Here is a 21,817-nt window from a genome sequence, read left to right as displayed (position 1 = left end):
TTTAAAGCTCACTTCAGTGCCAGTCTGCGGGAGATTGCTTTCCACAGGACCCCTGCTGATGGAGGCCTAGGGGAAGAGGCCCAGGAGTTATTCAATCAGTCCAAGGCTCTGGGGCGGCTGGGGGTCCGCTGAGGGCTGATTATAAAGCTGCCCTCCTGTTGCCTGCCTCCGAACAGAACGAAATGAGCAGCCTCTTGCTGAGCAGATTCTGCAAGAAGGAATTTCACCTGTCACAGAGTTTGTCAGAATTTCAGAATTTATCTTGGTGCAAAATTAATAAAATACCAACCAGGATTTCAGCCTGACTACTCAGCTGTGTCATCTCAAAGTGATCTTTCACCTAAGAAAACCTGGACACAGAGCTACTGAAGTCATCCTCGCCCTACTTTTGCTCTGGAACTTTGGTAGGATGCTATGACTGCATAACAAAACCATTAAATGTGGGTTTCCTGACAATTACACCAAGCGTCAAGTGCTGGGTGGGTGCTACCATCCTAACGCATGACCTTCCACCTCACTCCTGCAGCTCTTGAATCTCCCTGGAATAAGCTAGGAATCTGAAATACAGAAAGATCGTTTCTGTAGTTTATATCCTACTAGGTCCCTTACGGCAGCACATCTGTTAAGATCATACACTGGTATTCCAGGTCTGGATTTGATTTATAAGTTTTAAAGGAATACAAACAACAGAAGACATAAGATTACATTCATGAAACCCTGCAAATTAATATTGCCGTGACAGTCAGGTACACAGTCCTTTAGTCCTATTCTGAGTCTAATATCTATCCACGCAGCAAGGTGCCAGATTGATAAAGCATCATCTCAAACCTCTGTGAAAGAAGTTCAGTTCTTTCTAAGCTAGACAGTCCTACCAGTCTTCTGGCAGTGCCTTACGGCAATAATAATAACAAATCTTTCTATCCTACCTATTTAAGTCAGGTTGTGCCAGCTTAGAGCACACATGAATTTCAAGTCTCAGGTAGCACAGAAGCAATTAACTTGCAGCCTGCAAGAGAGCGTTTCTGTTAAAAGGGCAGATCAACTTTTAGAAAACAAAATTGTTGTCAGCTAATCCAGCTGATGGGTAAATAAATATTATTCCTTTTACAGTGCCATTGGTTCAGATCACAACATGGAAAGCAGAGACCTCCTGTACCAAGAAACAACAAAATGTGCTCGGATCAGGAACAAAGATGCGTTTGCCTTTAATAGGTCTTACCCTACATTGTGGAATTTTCTGTATGCTGTTCAAAGCTGTTTGCTGTCTGAAGGAAACAAATTTACCTTTCAGTTTGCTCGTCAGCATTTTTGAGCGAGAGCTTAAAACAAATGGTAACATATCCCTTTCCTACCTCCTCACCCTTTAAATGACAATTCAACATTAATACACATCATAAAGCCACCTTTACCAGGCTGTAGTAGTCTGACAGTTTTAACACCAAGAGATCTCACAGCAGAGAGAGAGAAAGCACGCAAGTGAATGCACAGATGGTGGGAGGGGACACAGGGTGCTCTCAGCAGGCTACAGTAGAGATGCATTAACTCCACAGAGGGATAAGGGCTTCCCACCAGTACAGTCATGAATTATAACTGAGCATGGGAGTGAGTTCTTAGTGCCTGTCTCACAGCAAATATACTGTTCCATTTTCCTGCACAGTCACCTTTCACCTTTACAAACTCAAAGCAAAGCAAAATGTACCACTAATATTTTACAATACCTTGGCTTCTTTATATCACATACTACACATCTACACACACAAAGTATAGAGGGAAGCAGTGTATGTACCGACTCAAGAGTACCCCCAAGCAGATGATCAGAGTACACCCACAATCAGCGCCTATGTCCAGCAATTCTTCTGCAAAACGAGCTTATAACAATACAGCTAAACAACTAAAGCTGCATGTAGAAATGCATTTAACTCAGCAGTGTTGGTTCACAAGGCCTGAATCATCTCTCTTTCCCACTTGTTAACAGGGTGGAGGACATTCATTTCGGCTTTGAACACAAAGGAAGCTCTACTTAAATAAAAAATCAGGAGAGCCTACAAAAACGCACTCTTTTTCCACCCCAAATCATATCTCGGTCTCAGTCTGATCAAAGCATGGTGAACCTGACCCCGAGAACAGGTAGCAAAACTAAACCTCAAAGCTGTTCCTCCAGGTTGGGGTTTTGTAAGGAACAGCTCCAGTTGTGCAGCCATCTGCATCCGAGTCTTTTTGACTGATGTTTGGAAAGGAGCAATCTAACGACGCTGATGTTCTCAAAAAAGAAAAGGAAATAGACTAAAAAAAAAAAAAAAAAGAAAAAAAAAAAAAGAAAGAAAAGAGAGAGAGAGAGAGAAAAAAAAGAGAAGAAAAAAAGAAAAAAGGGAAAGCTACCACTCTGGAGCCAAGATTGCTGTTTACTGGAGTTTCCTGGATGTGTCTCTTTATGAATCACTGACCACACCTTGTTTTCACGAACTATCTGCACCTCCTCCCTAAGGGAATTCATCCCCTCCCAACTTTCCTCCTACTCAATGGATCCATCAATGGAGAAAACTTGTTATTTTAGGCGGCTGAAAATTTGACCGATTTTAAAGGATTCATTTACCGTGCCTTTCACTTTCGTTTAAATCCTCAGTGTTCCTGTTCTAAATGACAGCACTGCAAGCACTGCTTTTAAGCACTATTCATCTTCCCTCCTGCATCTCAGCCTTTCATAGGGAAGGAAGGCTGATCTCTCTTCAACAATGGAGCCTTCTTCCTTCATAGCTTCAGGGCAGAGACTGTTACTAGCTGTAGACTTGCTGCAAATATCACAATAAAGGATACAAATGTGAATTTCTCTTAAAATACAGGTTCAGCTCCGGAGGTATCTTGCTTTAGAAACCTCTGTCAAGAGCAAACAGTATATCTGTTTCCAAAACGCACAGCAGCTGCCCAGTTGCTTTTCCAAATGATCTAACATGTCAATGGAATCAGGATGACTGTGAGTTCTCTACTTTTCTCCATTTTGTGTCTCTAATCGATATTTTACCTTCCTTCACACTTAATATACTCCAATCTCGGTTTGGCAGCATGTCTTACAGAACGTTAAGAAACTGAGATCAAACATCCCCCCCCTCTCTCCAAGTCCCTGAGTTTGAGGAGAAGCAGGGCTATTGAACTAAGCTTGGTGATGGAAGAAGATGGTATGATCAGGCTGCAGATCCTAGAGGGTGGCAGGTCTGCTGCTACTGAGCTCCTTTGCCTGTGCACTGAAAAATGGAGGAGTGAGGATGCTGAGGTACATGAGAGCCATGGCAACCCTCTGCTGGCACTACGGTGGAAAGAGGGGGCAGATCTCAAGCGGCAAGCTTCCAGCCATAGTGTTGTGCCATTGCTAGTTGGGAATCTGTAAGACCAGTGGAGAGTGGAGCCAGGAATGAGGAGCGTATTTATGGGGATGGAGGGAGGGGGAGCCAGCAGAGGGCTGGGGGAAGGGAGGCAGATTTGCAGAACTGGCCATGAAGCTCCTCAGTACACCATAGCTGGATGCTTCATAAAGTCACACTGATGGCAGTCCCGGAGATGGCCATCTGTTGTCAGCTCTGGGCCAGATGAAAGATAATATAATGGCAGCTACTGGTAGCTAACAGCAGGGCAGTCATAGGAAGGAATGCATCCTAGAATGAAGAAGTGGTGCTTCCTGTTCAGCACAGAAAATCAGTCATCGATATCAACTACATTAGCAAGAAATTAATGGATGGACAATTAAGAGGACGGAGCTGATCTCCCAGGGAAATTATTCAAACGAGAACACAGTGCTTATTTCTTCTGCTTACTCCAGGTGTACCAGCCAACTGATCTGACTAATGACGAGGTGTGGGCTGAAATGTTCAGGGCACAGATGATAAAAACTCATTTTCAGCAAAGGGCAGAATTCCATTTCTAATGATTATTTGCGGGTCAGGGAATAAATTTACTGCTTTCCCTGCCCTCAGTCTGCAACAGGACTCCCTGATAGTCACAGAGGTTTCTTTAAGGACTGAGGTTAGAAATTGGCCTTTATGTAATAAGTGAACTTTTCCTTATTATTATCACAATTTATTTTTACAAGTGTCTTATCATTATTATCAGCATCACTCAGCAGAAAAATATTGACCTTGCAACCACTGTTATTTCTATTTCATTTCTATCTTCGCCCCATAATCTCTTTCTTCCTTAGCCGTTTGTTTTCCTCTTCTCCTGCCTTTCTATACATTTTCTTTTCTGCATCAACTCATGATTTGCTTCTCTAGGATGAAAGCTTGCACATTTTGATGTTCCATTAGCTAAGACAATCAGAAACCCTAATGTTCATGTTGGCATATAGCATCATTTTTATGTTACTGAATCAACTCTTAAGAAGACAAAGGAAAATGGAGATTATCCTCTGATCACCAGTGTTTCCTGTTTTGAGACTGGAGACAACAAACTTCACTTAATATTTGCATGACACAGTCTTTGCAGTCATGACAAATTACCATATTTTCCGTTTCTTAGAACATATTTAATATTGATCATAGCAGACAATAAGGTGAACAAACCCAAACTATGGATTAACTTTTTTTGTTGTTGCAATTGTTTTTTTTGTTTGTTTTTTGTTTTTTGCAGAAACAGATAATGTATATTTTACAAAAATGAACAAACAAACAAACAAAAAACCAGAACCAATTCTCAAAACAAAACCTTTAAATAAAATAAAAGGCATATGAGAGCATGAACAGGAAGGAGTAGGCAAAATAGGGACATATATTCAAGTATACACAGGTTTAAGTATGACTATCCCTCCTGAAAGAGAAGGAATATATATACTTCTGCTCATTTTTGAAAGGGTATTTTGTGGGAATAGCTCAGCACTTGTTTTGGATGCTATACTTAGCTTCCAGTTCTTTTGCTACTCTGTTGTTCCACAAGTCTGAATTCATTTTCAAGATTAAAATGAATTATTTAAAAGCAGTATCATCATTTAACTGGTATGCCGTCTTTGTCAGTTAATTCAGTAATTTAATCAATAATGTCATCTAGGTATCTGAAAACACAGATCATAATCACAGAATCACAGAACCACAGAACTGTAGGGGTTGGAAGGGACCTCCAGAGATCATCAAGTCCAACCCCCCTGCCAAAGCAGGTTCCCTATACCAGGTCGCACAGGTAAGCATCCAAGCGGGACTTGAATATCTCCAGAGGAGACTCCACAAGCCCCCTGGGCAGCCTGTTCCAGTGCTCCGTCACACTCACCGTAAAGAAGTTCTTGTGCACATTTGTGCAGAACTTCCCATGCTCCAGTTTCTGGCCGTTTCCCCTTGTCCTGTCTCCACACACTGCTGAAAAGAGTCTGGCCTCACCACTTTGCCCCTCCCCACCTCAGATATTTATAGATCTGGATCAGGTCCCCTCTCAGTCTTTTTTTCTCAAGGCTAAACAGACCCAGTTCAGTTAGCCTTTCTTCATAGGAGAGATGCTCCAGGCCCTTCACCATCTTTGTGGCCCTTCACTGGACTCTCTCTAAGAGATCCCTGTCTTTTTTTGTACTGGGGAGCCCAGAACTGGACACAGTATTCCAGATGAGGCCTCACCAGGGCAGAGTAGAGGGGGAGGATCACTTCCCTCGACCTGCTGGACACGCTCTTTTTAATGCACCCCAGAATGCCATTGGCCTTTCTGGCCATGAGATCACACTGCTGGCTTATGGCCAACCTGTTGTCCACCAAGACGCCTAGGTCCCTCTCTGCAGAGCTCCTCCCCAGCAGGTCTTCCCCCAACCTGTACTGGTGCATGCAATTATTCCTCCCTAGGTGCAAGACTCTACACTTGCTTTTGTTAAACATCATCCAGTTTCTTACCGCCCAGCTCTCCAGCCTGTCCAGGTCTCGCTGAATGGCAGCACAGCCTTCAGACATGTCAGCCAATCCTCTCAACTACTACCTCAGCAAACTTGCTGAGGTGGCCACTGATAAAGATGTTGAACAAGACTGGACCCAGTACAGACCCCTGTGGGACACCGCTAGTTACATGTCTCCAACCAGACTCTGCACCACCAAAAACGACCCTCTGTGCTCTGCCAGTCAGCCAGTTCTCAACCCACCTCACTGTCCACTCATCTATCCCACAGTTACCCAAATTTGTTATAAGGACATCATGGGAGACAATATCAAATGCCTTGCTGAAATCAAGGTAGACTACATCCACTGCTCTTCCCCCATCCACCCAACCAGTGACAACATCATAGAAGTCTACCAGATTGGTTAAGCATGACCTCCCCTTGGTGAGATCATGCTGACTACTCCCGATAACCTCCTTTTCTTCCAATTGTCTGGAGATGGCATCCAGAACAAGCTGTTCCATCACCTTTCCAGGGACTGAGATGAGGCTGACTGGCCTGTAATTACCCAAATCTTCCTTCTATGATTCTTGCCCTTTTTGAAGACTGGAGTGACACTGGCTATCCTCCAGTCTTCAGGCATCTCCCCCATTCTTCAAGACCTTTCAAAGATGACAAAGAGCTGTTCAGCAATCACCTCTGCCAGCTCCCTCAGCACCAGTGGATGCATCCCATTGGGCCCCATGGATTGGTGATGCCTAGGCACTCATGGACCACCTCTTCCCTGACTAAAGGGAAGTCTTTCACTCTCCAGACCCTCTCACAAACCTCCAGGGTCTGGGATTCCTGAGACAATTGTGATTCAATTGTTCTAAAAATTTGAGGAAGATCCTTTTGGGGTACGCACAGGAAATGTGGACTCATTGTTTCCTGCTTTTTTTTTTTTTTTTTTTTTTTTACAGGAAACAGGTTGATTGTTGGATGTAGATTTACAAGTATATGGAGAATGTGCAGACTAGTAAGAACCGGCAATACCCAGCTCATCACTATTGTCAATCACTATTTAGTTAAAACAAAATGGTCCCTATAAAACATAGCCACTTGGGACCTGGTGGTCCTTGCACTGTGCTGTAAATATTCATGGATTAATGAACTACTCACAGAGAGTGTTTACATTTGAATAGGCCAATCAAAGGCCAGTGAACTCACAAGCTCCAAACCTGGAAATTTCTTATTTGGAAATGAATTACCGCATTAAAAACTAATATGGCTGTAACACTCCTGGATCTCCAGGGGGAAAGTGGCTGCTGGGAGGGAATTCAAAGTTTTTTTGTTTTTATTATTTTTATTATTATTATTACTATTGTTGCTGTTATTTGTATTTAAACTTTGACATTGAAGACTTGTAGGGGAAACACTTTGAAGGTAAGTCCTTAACGAGCTAATGCACAGGTGCTTCCCCCATGCCTCTCTTCATTGCATTTTGAGAAAATTTGCGAAGGAAGTAATTCTCCCTTCCAGAGAAAGAAGTCTCAGGAATATAGAGAAAAAGGTCTCAGGAATATAAACCTGGATGTTTGAAATCTTGGAAGACGTACAGATATACTTTATCTGATAGGGTTTTGAGAATTTCCAGGGACCGTTTTTGAGCATGGGTTTATTTCAGAGAAATAAAATGCAGTTGACACAATCACATGCATATGTGCACCCTCTGTGCATACACCGGTGCATGCTAACATACACGTATTTTCTTTGAAACAGAAAGCACTGTCAGGGTTCAGGAAAAAAAGCACTCAAACTGGTAATACTTGTAATACATGCAGCTCTCTCTATCTAGTTCCCTCAAAACATAAGCATTAATTACATTCTTAGTATCTCTGGCACGCATATTGTTATCATCATCCTCCCCCACTAGACGAAGAGGATGCACGGTTAAGTGGAGCCAAGTTAGTACCAGACCTCACAACAGAATCCAGCTCTCCTGACTCCCAGGCATTTGCTCTGACAAAAGCAACCTGCTAAAGAATAAGGCCAACATCACTGAACCTGGTGCCTGTATTTAGGCATTAAAAAGTGTTTTGCTGAAAACTTAAAAGGTGGTTGTTGCTGCACAGCACCCATACTTTTAACAGGGTTGCTATCTTCAGGCATTTTTGACCTGATTTCCTGATGTACTCAGCACCAACTTCTTCACTGACCTTAACTGCAGCTGGAGGTGCTCAGCACCCTCTCAGAAATAGGCCATTGACTTTAAAAATGTTGGCCTAAAGCTTTGATTGTTAATTGGATTTCAGGTAGGCTTCTGTTTAAGAAGAACTGACAAACTTATTCCCTGCTGGCTCCTGGCCTTTGGGGCCTAGAAAGCCAGCATCTCTGTTCCACTCTTCACCATAAGAGTTTGGGGACCTAGAAATGCCAGAGCTAATCTCCAATTTCACTTAAAAATGTTTTGAGGCCTTTTCCTTGTGAAGAAAACATTCTTGAAAACGTAACTTCACCTGCAGGTTTGAAAGTTTTATCCCTGTTTTTATGTAAAGAGTATAAATAATTCATGCCTTCCCTGTTGTCATGCATGACTTACTGTTGGGACCTACACATGCACAGACTCAATCCTCTTGGGGTCATTGGCAAAATAATTCCTACCTGGAGGTAGTGGTGTCATTGCTGCTATGGCTGGTGCTATTCCCACAACATTCTCTTTCTCAGCTGGCCCCAAAAAAGCACCTGACACAAGGAGGCAACCCCAGCCCAGCTTTAGTGCCAATTTTTTTTAGCTGCCTCCCAGTATGACAGAATATACCATTTGAATCACAGCTCTGCTACTATTTCCAGTAGCGGTCTCAGTCAAGACTCCATTTTTGCTTTTTTTTTTTTTTCAATAGCCTAGAGTTTGCTTAGCTCTGATTCAGCTCAGGTCAGAGGTATTTTAAAGTTGTTTCAAAATGTTGAGATCTTTGGGAGCATTTTACAATGCAGAGGTCTTTGGAAAATTTAACCCTTAAAGAAAAGAGGTAAAGACTGGAAAATTCATTTCAACATTGCTAGCCACGGAACATGAAAGTTCAATGTGGACATTCAGAGAGAGACATACATAAAGTTATCTAAAACTTCTGGACATTCTCCTATGTTGCCTTTACCTTGCTCTGGTTCATGTAAGTTCCACTCTCAGCTGCTTGCACCAGGAGCTGAGAATGTTCTGCTGTTTTAAACAACACAAATAACATCTGCTATGAGTGTTTCATTCTTTCTTTCATCCTTTCCCTCGGGAAGGAACTGTGTATTTCAGTTTGGAAGAAGTTCTGTTGTGGATTGGGGTTTGGGGGGAGGTTCAGAAATCTGCATTCAGGTACATATTTATATGAGAGAAGGGATACTGGCACCTATAGATGCTGTGCTCTTGAAAGCATAAGCTGAGGACATTCATGGTCATACTTAACTGTTGTGGAAGTCTCTTTTTGCATTCCTGGGCCAGCCTACAGTAAGGTTCTAGCTCCTGTGCAATTTAAGCTTCGGCTCTTTGATAAAAACACTCACAAAGCGAGACTGTCAACCAGTTGCCAAATGGGAAGAACTTTTCAGATGATCTCAGAGATGCACTGGACCGAGGCCATCAAAAACACTAAGGACCAAGTCTTAGAGCACAAGAGGCCAAATGTGTAGGCAGACAGTATAGAGAAGCACCAAGAGAACAGGGTGAATTTGCTTCAGGTCTCCTTTGCTACTGAGGAACTTTGTGGCAGCTCTTTGTATTGGCTGGAATGTCCCACAGGCTGATGGCTTTATGCCAGGTATTCTGTGCTGATGGACTCCAGACGGGAAGTAGCAAGGGTGTGAGTCACTGAAGCCAGGTCCCTTTCCAACAGGATGGGAAGTAACTGCTGATACAATTATTTCTTGCTCTAGTTTTTATGCCTGTGAAGCAGGGGACAATTAACTAACCCATGGATAACTAGTTATCAGTTAAATGTTAATTAAATGCTCTAATTCACTTAAAAGAGAAACAGTTTTTGTTCTGGGCAAAATGGTCTTGGGAAGCCACGTCATCTTGGGTGGTATCATATTCAGAACTAACTAGCATCCCTGATATAATACTAATTCCATACAATTATGCCACCTTACTACTAAGCACTGTTACCTCTCTGACCCAGCAACACAAAAAAAAAATAAATCTAAAATGAACTCATTCATTCCAAACCATAATATACCACAAGATCATCTCATGACTCCCTATAAACACCAAGTTATGTTGTGTTGGCTATGGAAGGAACATTAGTGCAGGAAGTAGGACAGTGGCTACTTCTCATCAGGCACAAGGGAAGTACTTACATCCATTCAAACACCAAAGTTTGAAGACTAAAGCAAAAGGAACGGGCACTGGAAATAGCATGACAACAGGAAAAGGAGGTTTTAGTAGGTACAAATGACTTTATCATGATTTATTGAAAATTCAACATTAAAATCAATTAGTTATAGGTTTCTTTGTTTCCTAAATAATTAGAAATTTAGTAGAATAGATGATGGATGAAGAAAATTGTTTATTCGTATAGAAAGCTCTATGGTCATGCATGAGGTATTCAACACGAGAATTTCAACTTCCTGGAGTCATCCAGGCATTGTGTAAGAACACATACCTTGCTGCTTCCTTATACCATATCAGATATATTTCTGATTTTAAAGATCATTACAGTTTTTTTTTCTAGGACTCCATTTCTGAAAAGCCCTTATCATGTGAAGCATATCTTATTGAAAGTGTTCCATTTTAAAGAATAAGCATTTTTAAGGACATACTTTTTCAGCTTGATTTCAGAAGTGCAAATATAGCACATGGACTGAGAGCACATGGTAAGCATGAAAATTCCAAACAGTCTCAAGAGTGTCAGATTACTCTTAAAGCATACAGCTTTATATATATATATATATATATATATATATATATATACACAAACATATATATATATACATATATAAACTATATATATATATATATACATATATATATTCCATTTGCTTCCTTTCTACAGAGGTAGTATAATCTCAGAAAAAAAAAAAAAGAATCTAGTTCAACGGCTATGGAGCACAAAGCCATTTAGAAGCAGTAAAGGTGGGGAAAAAGAGATACAGAAATGATTAAAATTAATTTCTTTGTTTTCTCTGAGAAATGCACGTTTTACCAACTAAATTTGCAATCAGAATGAGACTAGAGAGATAGATAGTAGTAATATAGTCTCAGTTTCTGGTCTCGTGCTGGCCAACAAACTGATGCACGTACTGCATCAGTCATTACACCTATCTACACCTTTGTTTCTCCTGCTATTCTTCACCAGTTTGGGTGTAAACTCTTTGAAATGCAGAGTTAGTCTGTTGCTTTTTTCTGAACATTGTAGCACCCACCTCAAACAGTCTAAGCATCAGTATAACAAAATACATTAATTATCATATTGTTTATTAAGACTTCTGTTGGAACAGTTTGCACAAGCAATTAGAAGATGGTAAAGCAATACGTAAATTCATGTAAAATCTGATTATTTTAACTTAAAGACTGAGTAATGCATTCCAGGCTTGATTTTCAGGCTGGAGATTTATTGTCTGTTCTAACCAAAACTTGGAACTATGAGAATGTCTTGAGTTCCTAACAAAGGTCTGGAGTGAAGTCATGGAAATCTCTAAAAAGAGTGATACTTTTTCATGGTGTTTTTTATGTTCAGTTTTTTTTTTTCGTTTTTTTTTTTTCTTTTTTTTTTTTTTTCCTTTTTTTTTTTTTTTGGTGAACATTGGTAGTGAGGAGATAGTAACTTCCCTGAGGTGAGATGAGTGTAGTACGTAAGGATTTTTATTTTCCTATACCCGCTTTTCCAGGAACAGGAGTCAGAAAATAAAAAGCAAAGAAGGTAAATAGTCACACTGGGCCAAAACCAAATCAAGCATCATTATAACACATTTCTTTTCTGTACCCCTGAATTCATTCCTTTTGATTATCTGTACTATATACAAAGATAGGGCTCCTATGCTATTGTGTTCTGTTCTGCTCTGTCTTGTTCACGTTCTTATTCTGCCCTACAGCCATGGAGTGCTGTCCATGGTTTCTAATCTGAGATGATTAGCATCTCTCATGCATGGGAGATGTGCTTTAGATGCATGTTTAAATTAAAAGCAAGAAACTGCTCCTGTTAGGGGGCATAAATACACTGTTATGCTGCAAGCCCCAACACAAACCATGGTAATGTGAAAGGATAGAGAAACACAAGCCGGAGGCTAGTTGCCAAAGATTCCACTGCTTCAGCTGGTAGATAGCCTGAACAAAGCAGTGCTTCCTAGAAGAGGTATTAAATGAGATCTTGAGATCAATGTATTTTCAGTAAAAGCAGATTTCTAAAGTCAATACCTACAGCTCTGCCTATGTGCTTTGCTGCTCTTTCACCATCCAGGGTGAACTGGAGGTAAACACAGCAAGCCAGTGATCCTAGCAAATGCGAATGGCATCACGGAACAACATTTTTTAAAACACAGTGTGTTGTCAACTGGGGTGGGGCTACCCAGGTTAATTAAAATAATGAACATAATGAATTAAGTGAATAAGAAAATGAATACCTTTCCCTTTTTGCCAGTGTAGATAAGCCAGAGAGAAGCTGTCTCTAAGGGTATGGAGATATGTTCTATTAAGAGCCTTCTGCAGAATGGAACAACCAACACACTGATTGTCACCTAGTCAATGGAGAGAATAATTTGTCTCTCTGAGGGAAGATCCTTTTGTGCCCTTCACTAGAAAACCCAGTGCTCCAGTTACACTGAAGGTTTAATGAACTAGGCTTAGATGGAGGCAGCAAAATCTTGCCCTGAGTCTTCAGCAGGGTTGAATTTTGAGTGGAAAAATGTGTTTTTATTGTAGTAAAAAAAAACCAAAAAACAGAAGGTATCTGCTTGGAACCCTATGTGTTTTGAAACAAGATCATATTTTAGGGAGACAGATAAGCAAGGAGGTGATCTTATGTGATAATATTACGCATGGAACTCCGTATGTTTTGCATCTTCAGAATCCACTTAATTACTCTGCTTCTTTTAAGACCCAGTGTAAATTCTGCTGTTAAGACTCATTTCTATTCTCTTGTTCCTGTTTCTTTTCACAATTTTCTTTTGCACATTTGCACTGTCTTCTTATTTTTTAATATCATTTTTTTCCTTTCAGTCTATCTTCCTTTGCAATCTCTCCCTTGTCATTTCAGACACCATTTGTCACTCTACTTCTCTGTACTTCATACTATGACTTATCAGTGATGAACAATGGAATTTGTGAAAATTACTAAGCCAAAAACATTTTAATATTTTCTTTCTGAAGAAGTTTCAGCTTATTAGAGATACTTTGCAAAGCAACCCTGCAAAAAATAACAAGAACAAAACCCCAGAACCAAAACCAAACCAACACCACAAACATATTGACTGAAAGAAGGCAAAGAAAATGATTCAAAAAAACCCCATCCTGTAGTTAAAACAAATACAACATAACGAGTTTCTGACCTTCCCTCATTCCGCCCAGTTTCTACTTTATTTTTCACACAAACACAATAACTATCCATATAACCCAGACCATTTCCTGACTTCAAAATTCAGTTTTCTATCTTCCTGTGCACCACTAAGAATGACTATTTTTTTTCCCTTAACATTTATCTTTATCTTTTCTGTTCTTTGTCTTCTTCTTCCACCTTGGGTCAGAGCTTGCACAAACATCTGATACAGGCAGTAAATGAAACAGGTTTGGATCTACTAAAACAGAAGTTACACTGCAGGCACTTTGAAGTGCCACAGATATGACGCTCCAGATGACCTACAGCAAGACAGAGGGTAAGGAAGGCTATCAAATGGGCTTTCTTCCATATTGCTCTTATGCATAAATTTGGAGTATTAAAAAAGGAAAAGTACAATACAATTGACACAACCTTCAATTTCTTACACATCAAATGGATGCACAGATTAAATTCTCTTATTTCCTTTTTCCTCAAAGAGGTATCTCATATCATCAGACCAAATATTGGCATTGGGTTTTCTGCATGTAAAACATTCAGTAACTGAAATACTAAATGAGCATAAGGATGCACATGCCTCATCATCCTCTGCTGATGAGATGAAATACAGCACACATGTAAAGCAAAATTACTTGTGGACACCTCACCCAATCAAAGGACTTTGACATGTGGGCTCCTACTATTAAAGACTACTGAAAAATACTTGAGTGTCAAAAAATTCTTTAATTCCATGTAATATCACATGGCAGGTGGGAGAGAAAGGGCTGTTTCACTGTGTAAATAGTACAAGTACTTTTCCTTGCTGTATCTCTACAGATCATCTGAGACAGTGAAATCTTTTCCTCTGTTACCCAATTTGATATGTCAATGTAAGCTAAAATAATTCAGAAACAATTTTCTGCTGCTGTCTCAAAATATAATACCACATCAGGAACACACACTGTCACCTCTCCTCACAACACAAGCTATTTCAGATATTAATATGGAGTAAATAACTCCTTTATTTTCATCCAAATTTGTTTTCAGATCTTTTCTGGCATTTATTTTACTCTCTCTGTTCTTTTGTTCTCATTAATAACCTACTATAAACATATCACGGGTCAAACAAATAGCAGACAAGAAGGCAGCGTAACACTTGTTAGACTGTATATACATATTTTTTTCCCCTATACGTTGGGATCTGTGGGAAATGGGTTTGGCCAGTAGGTAAATCAAGATAAATTCTGGTCTCTTTTTTCCCCCCCAGTCCTACACTGCCATATCAGTGGTTAGCTTCTGTGGCAGAAGAATACACTATTTCCCATTTCACTGCTTGAGTAAATGTTTTATAGACAACTAACAGAAAGATAGGATGCCAGTTCCTCTCTCTTCAAGAATATCTTGAGATGCAATGATATACAAAGAAAGAATCCAAAGGTGGCTCCCAGAATTCAGGTCTGTAACAGGTGGTTTTCTGCCAGCAGCTTTTTGAAGCTGTGGGAGTTGAATTACCTGCAATTTCCCTTATCCTTCCTTCATTCCCATCCTGACAATGAAGTATCAGAGGAGGTCATGACAAGCAAAGCTCTGAACTCAGCTACCAAATACACAATGCTATTATAACCCCCAGGTAGCAAGTGTGTACCTGCAGCTCTGTTTGGAAGAAGAACTTCTGTGGACACTGTGTGCAGTCATAGATCTTGTCCTCTTGTCCATGGGCTGAGAAAATGTGCTGCTGCAACTTGTTTGCTTGGACAAACACTGAAATAAAAGACAAACAATGAGTTTTTCATTATTTCATATTGCAAGTGAAGCATTTTTTATAAACAAGTTCCCATTAAAACTCAGCAATTCCAAGACATAAAATTGGGCTGACATACTCTAATTTCATATTATGCTGCCGCTATAAAGGGTACCAACAAACTCTATTTAACTGTGAAGCGTGATCCTTCTTCATTTGAAATGAACTGAAACAGATGTCTGGCTTCCAAAGAAATTTAAAAGAAAGAAACAAAGGGAAACCCTAGCAGGACAACAAGTGAAGTTTAAGTTTAAAGATTAAAAAATGCCATTTTCTCTTCAGAATTATTTCTTCATGCATACTGCACTTGGATTGAACACATACAAACTTATTTCCTAGCAACCAGCACGTTTGAAAATCATAGGTGCCAAAGTCCTGTTTACTGTTTGCCTAAAGTTAAAGCTAACAAACAGCTCTGTATTTAAATGTGTTAATGCTAAAAATTATATCCCACAGCTACACTGGGGCAATGTCTATAAATGTGAAACAGAACTGCAGGTAAATTCTCTTTGGATACTTTAAGATCAACTCTGCCTACACACTGAATGCAAGGGTTTCAATAATATAAACATGTTCAATTTTAATGACTACAAAACAAGGCCCTAAGACTGTGTAACAGTTTACCTAGGAGACATACTATTAATAATTAAATTGTATATGCCAGAGGCAGTGTTTGGGTTGGCAGCACTGACTTCTGATGGATGCCTGGTGCACTGTGACCTAAAAAAGTTTGCATCTACAATATTAATCTGTATAGGCAGGGAAAGGATTTATTAAAGATGCTGGCACTTGACTTTGACTCCACTCCTAATCATTAAAATTATTCTAATTGCAAAGCAACAAAAAATATCAGAATATTGTTGTTCTGAGTCATACATTTTAATCACATTTCTCATTACCCTGAAAAAAGGGACTCGGATTCCATTTTCCGTATGAAACTAATATTGGGGATTTTTACTTCTTGTTAATATTCTAGCAAGACACGCTGAAATAATTTAATAGCATAATGCTAATAAAACACAATTGTTTATGATTAATGCTTGGTGTCTATTTACCCCATCAGCAAAAAGGAAAAAGTGTTCCACACAGATTGGAATCGACTTATCTCCATACTCTTTACCACATCTTACAAGGCTACTGGCTCAAACATTAAAGGATTACTTTTATCAGGAATCTAGCTCACGTGGAGAATTGTCAATGGGTACTCCTTACAGATGCAAGTTTTTATCCTGCCTTTACAATTCCCCCAAACTTGGAAATCTAAGACCCATGGTGTTACACTAAAAAAAAAAAGATTAGTTCATAGCATGTATGCAAAAGCAAGAGGGAAAAAAAAAGACAGTAGAATCAGTAATAAAACTAAAAGACAAAAAAAAAATGCCAAACTGAAGAAATATTGTATGCAGCCTCCACATAGACAAGCCACTTACAGCTGTACTATCCATGCCCAGACATTACTGATATAAGCAGTGCAATAAACTACACAGTTTTTCTTTTTAAATTTTATAACCTGCAGAAACGTGTGGAAACTGAACACAGTTGAGGTTACATTCATCAGTGATCACTGATTCTGAGGGACAAAGAATGCAATTTTCATTTTCTGCTGTAGCATGTACTCAGGCTGTGTTGGAAGGGGAGCTGCCAAACAAAGAGGAGTAAAATGAAGCTATCAGAGGTTCTGTTTGCCTATCAGTGAAAATCCTTCACTTCCATTAATGGAGAACAAAAACTTTGAATGGCTTCCAGAATTAGCATGCCATTGATGTGAGAATACCCAGCGTGTGTTTTGTCATATTTCTGATCATCTTTGATTTTCATCTTGTAAAGAAAAATTATGCATGTAAGCTACATACTAAAGCTTACGTTTTAGGTTATTGTTTTATAAAATGTTCTATTAAGAAGTCCTTAAAAAATGCATAACTCCATAGGCATTCCTTTAATGTGTTTTCATTTCCAACAACAGCATTTTTCTGCTCCTCATTATGGCCCAAACACTGCAGTGCTTAGCTGTACTGGGTCAAGTTATTTTCTTACTTGGGTTTTACTATTGGATAACACTACTGACTCGGGGAGGATTATTCTGCACTTGAACCTGTGTCAGGGAAGAGCAGAACTTGACTTGTGGCAAGACAGCTTGGTTTGCTTTCTAAAGCACATTACAAGGGTGTTTCCTCACACCAGAAGCCAACACACAGAAGTGGGCTCTCCTGCTTGTTCAGAGGAGAACGTTGCTGTACAGGCTAGATCTTGCAGCTCCGCTTTGAGTTGTGTCATGTTAGATGAAACATGCATAGCTTTAAAGCATGAACCTATGGGCAGTTTTAATGTCAGCAAGTTTGGAACATGAGGACAGTGAGTGTGACATCATGCAAGGTAACATTACAACTTCTGTGATTGTAAAAAACTCAAAAGTTCCAACTCAAGATCTTGAAATGCTGTTCTTATGGATGGATACTTGACCTCCCAGGAAGCCCAGTTTTCTGAATGGTTTCAAGTTAGTATTACTAATGAGCACAAACTGACATAAAGCCAACACGTGGTACAATTATAAGTGGGAGTTATGCACGGGCACACAAGAGACAGAATTGAGACAAGCAGTGATTGCCTCCTACCTGTAAAGCACACTGGACATTTGAAGGTGCCCCCCATGCCTTCAAAGCTGTGCTCTATCAGGTGGCACTGAAGTTTGGCAGGAGAGTCGAACGTCTGATTGCAGAGCTTGCATTCATGGTTCAGTCCTTCATCTGGGGGAAAAATGAGAGGAGAAGTGAAATTCACTATGTGCCTTAGAAAAGAGCATGTCACACATGATCTATGAATGGAACAAGGTTTTTGTTTTGCTCAGCTCAGGGAACTGGATGCCCCTTAGCATCCACAGCTGCTAAAGTGTTTATCTGCAAGGTTTCAGCATGTAGGAATTTAACCGGGCATTAAAATACAGCTTTTTCAGAAATAATTGCCACCAGATAGGAAAGCAGAGACTTAGAGTTCAGTAGGAAACGATGAATGGAACCAGAAGTAACATCTCTTAGAGGAAGCACTTGATCACAAACAAGAACGCTCCCAAAGCAGTGCAGGAACTGGATGCTGCTCAACCACCACCCCACAAGCCACAAGTAAGAAACTCCAAGTGTACCCTTTTGCCACTCTGGCTGACAGCAGTGTTTCATGCGAGTAGTGTAGCAGGGGAGGTATTTTCCACCCCTGCATCACTGCCACTCCACTATCCCAATCTTGTGGGCATATACAAAACCTTTTACAAAGGGCAGAATTTCCCAGCTCCCTTTCTGACAAATCCTGCTATTTGCATTTTCCCCTTACACCAGCTTCAGGAAGTCTCCACGTGTTTCCTGACACAGCTTTCCTGTCAATGCCACGTGGCTCCCACCCCCTGCCGCCTGTTCCTGCGTTTCCTCCAATTGTGCTGGGAAGCCCCGCGCCTCATCGCCAGGTCCCTTCCTGAGGGTGCTGCAGAATCTGCAGGCCGTTCGGTGGCCATGTCCTACTTAGAAACAGTTGCTAGGTGAGAGGTGGCTTCCAGCCCAGCTGCAGAAGCCTCAGTTCCCGCAGCACAGCTCAGATAAGGTCCTTCTATGCATCACCCATGTGCTACACCAGCAATGTTGACTGTTCAGGTAAAGGCAGGGTTTGGTTACCAACAAAAGGAAGGATACACAGGGTGACCGGTGCCCTTCCACCAGCTCTTAGGTGAAAAGGATCCACATAGGTGAGCACTCTGCCTGCCCAAACACCTCAGAAGGCTGTCCACTTTCTGCCTTACAGCCTGTGGTGACCAGTAGCTGTCATGCCTAATGTTTGCTGCTGGGTATGTGGGGAAGCATTTGTGTGTGGGTACAATGCTCCATGCTGCACACAGCAGTTCTCTTGGCCTGCTGATGCCCCATCCCTGGAGGCATTCAAGGCCAGGCTAGATGTGGATCTGGGCAGTCTGGTCTAGTGGCTGGTGACCCTGCACATAGCAGTGGGGTTGAAACCATATGATCATCATGGTCCTTTTCAACCCAGAACATTCTGTGATTGATTCTATGATTCCATGAAGCTTGCTGCTTAAAAGTCAGTTGAAAAAAGGCCCCTGTGATGCTGTGGTTTGATACCAACATCACACCCAAGACTTCTGACTCCAAGTCCATGTAAGATGATTTCCAGCTGGACTCACTGAAAACATCCTTCAGTACCAATCTGGATAAAGGCTCAGGACAATGTCCTTTTGCCACCACAGCCACTTTGGATATGCAGGCAGAGGCTGACAGGCTGCTGATGGACACACTTCATCCAGACTATCATACTGGTGTTGGCTAAACATATTCTGAACTACAGGGGATACACTAGGTAGGTGACACCTTTCATAACCCTCTAGAGATAAATCAGCAAACATTTATCAAGTATCTGCCAACTATTTCCTTATCATGGAATGTTTCAGCAGATTCTCAAGAATTGCCTGTGATTTTGTGTTCTCCACCATCACTGACAGACCCTTCTGACATATCTTGGTTTTGCTGCTGCTGAGTGAAAGTAAGCTTGGCCCACACAACCGCTATGAAAGGATGCATGAGGGAAAAGATCTGACACACACCAGTCTGTATGTCTAAGAAAGACAGTCGTATTCTGTGAAGCAGACTGTACACCATAATCTCCAAGCAGGCAACCCACATCTGTGAGCAAGCTGAAGAACTGAGCATACTGAAAAGAGGACAAAGACTCAACAAACTAGACACAACTGCCCCTTCTTCCCCGAACTTATAGACAATGATCTATAAGGGACCTACAGACTGCCACGTGATCAGATCATTTCTTTTATGCCCAAATCCTTGTCATGATCATTACAGAACAGATAGTTCTGAGGACAATGAAAGTCCCCAGAAAAGGATAATTGTGGGTGAGAAAGCCTACAGGGTGAAGTTTCTTCATCAAACTGTTTGTGCTGATACACACAGCCAAAGCAATTAGGACAAAGGGAGCTCCATCTCAGGATCTTCCACATGTCAAGGTGAAGATAATCGATGCCAATTCTCAAATCACAGAGTTACTGTTGGCGAAGTGTAAATGAACCACACTAATCATCCTAGAGCATGGGAACACTGAAAAGGGATTTCTTCAAACATTTCAGGGGAGAAAGACTTCCTAAAAAGAAACATTTTTATAAGGAGCTACAGAAGAGAGAAAAGGCTTTTTATTTTATTATTATTTTTTTTGTTGTTTCCTTTCTTTCTTTCACCTCACCTAATGAGGAAAAAGTAGGAAGAAAGGCATGCACTCCTGATGCTGAAGCAAAACTAATTTTAGGCACACAGCGCTTATATTTGTTCAAGAAGAAGTGAACCCCATTAAATGTGACCCTATTGTGTTTCCTGTACCACACAGACGTGAGGTGATCTCCTGGTCACAAACATCAAAACCACTTTGATTACCCTGTGTTGCAAATCTGACTTACAAACAGGGTTTGAAAAATCCCCTCACCCACTCGCCTGGGGCAGATGGGAAACTTCCCCAGGCAAGAGGCATCCGTTTGTGCAGAATCTAAGCTTTCTCTTAAAAATAAAATGTTTTTATTCTGCTTGTTCTAAAGACCACATTTAAAATATGACTACATTTGTAGAACTAATAGAACAAAATTTTTTTCCCTAAGTTCCACTGCTCGGGGAATTTTAACCCCCTCCCCTCACTCTTTCTTTCACCCATTTTTGCACATTACTTGCTTTGCGCTGCTTCCTCAGAACAAAGGGCAAGGTTCCAGTCCTTGCACTCAGGAATGTGATACCAGCATCATTTAAATTTGAGAGAGACAGATAAGGTTACAGTACTGGCACAGGAACCAGGAGTGTTGGCGTCCATTCCAACCTCTGACACTGACTTACTCTCATCACCTTCGGCATGACAACACAGCCTGTGTTTCTCAGAGTACCCATCTCTAAAGAGGAGGTGTTAATTTTTAATTTCTTCTTTAATAGGCTGACCTAATTTGTATCCCTTAAGACTTTTAATACTAGAGGGATAGAAGAACAGGAGAAGAGCACAGGACCAGCTACTGTACATGGAAGACTTCCAGAATCACTATGATCTGCCTAAGAAATGACTAAAGATAGGTGTGCAGGTGCAATAATGCCTGCTTGTTTCGGTCACAAGCACTGCAGAAGGATGAGCAAATAAGGGCTCCACTGTCCACAGAGTTTAAAAGCAAGGCCAGCTTTTATTTCTTACTGGCATGAAAAAGACAGGGTGTGGCAGCTCTTGCAGAGGTGCCAGTTGTGGTAAAAGAATGCAAAAGGCTCTGTTTATACTCCATCCTCTGTCTTACTCTTCATGTTTAGCAAACAATCGGATAGGATGCTATGAAAGGACAAAGTATGATACCATTAATAAATAAAGGAGCGGGGACATGTCTCATTTTTAGTTTCCATTTGGGATAAATGTGAGTGTCAGATATGGTCCAAGAGGCTCTCCTTCCCTGCAGTACAGAGCTATTGCTCTTTGTCATTATGGGGGGGGGGAGGGGGGGGGGGGGGGAGGAAAGAGGAGGCAGGGGGGAGGAGGAGGAAAAAAAAAGTGCTGAACAGCTTTAAAAAATTCAATCAAAATAATCTGCTCTTTGGAAAGGTGGCGGCTGACAGTAATTGGAAAATACTGTCTGACTCATTTATTAAAGTGAAATTCAGAGTCAATTGATTTAAT

At 40.8% G+C, this 21,817-nt stretch overlaps 1 protein-coding gene across 6 annotated transcripts in view; it reads right to left on the bottom strand.

Moving 5' to 3' along the window:
- Nucleotides 1–21,817, bottom strand: part of ZNF521 (zinc finger protein 521) — a 236,405-nt gene that overhangs the window by 15,464 nt on the left and 199,124 nt on the right. For all 6 annotated transcript variants that reach the window (XM_072329989.1, XM_072329990.1, XM_072329994.1 and 3 more), the window contains 2 exons: nucleotides 17,740–17,871; nucleotides 14,972–15,087 (listed from right to left, as the gene is read on the bottom strand). In XM_072329989.1, the coding sequence (XP_072186090.1) occupies nucleotides 14,972–15,087; nucleotides 17,740–17,871 (248 nt within the window). The remainder of the gene's footprint in view (nucleotides 1–14,971; nucleotides 15,088–17,739; nucleotides 17,872–21,817) is intronic.

This window comes from Excalfactoria chinensis, chromosome 2 (genome assembly GCF_039878825.1).
Source record: "Excalfactoria chinensis isolate bCotChi1 chromosome 2, bCotChi1.hap2, whole genome shotgun sequence".
In the NCBI taxonomy this organism is placed as follows: Eukaryota; Metazoa; Chordata; class Aves; order Galliformes; family Phasianidae; genus Excalfactoria; species Excalfactoria chinensis.
The sequence above is the reverse complement of the archived record's forward strand: the minus strand, read 5'-3'. Positions and strand labels throughout refer to the sequence as shown.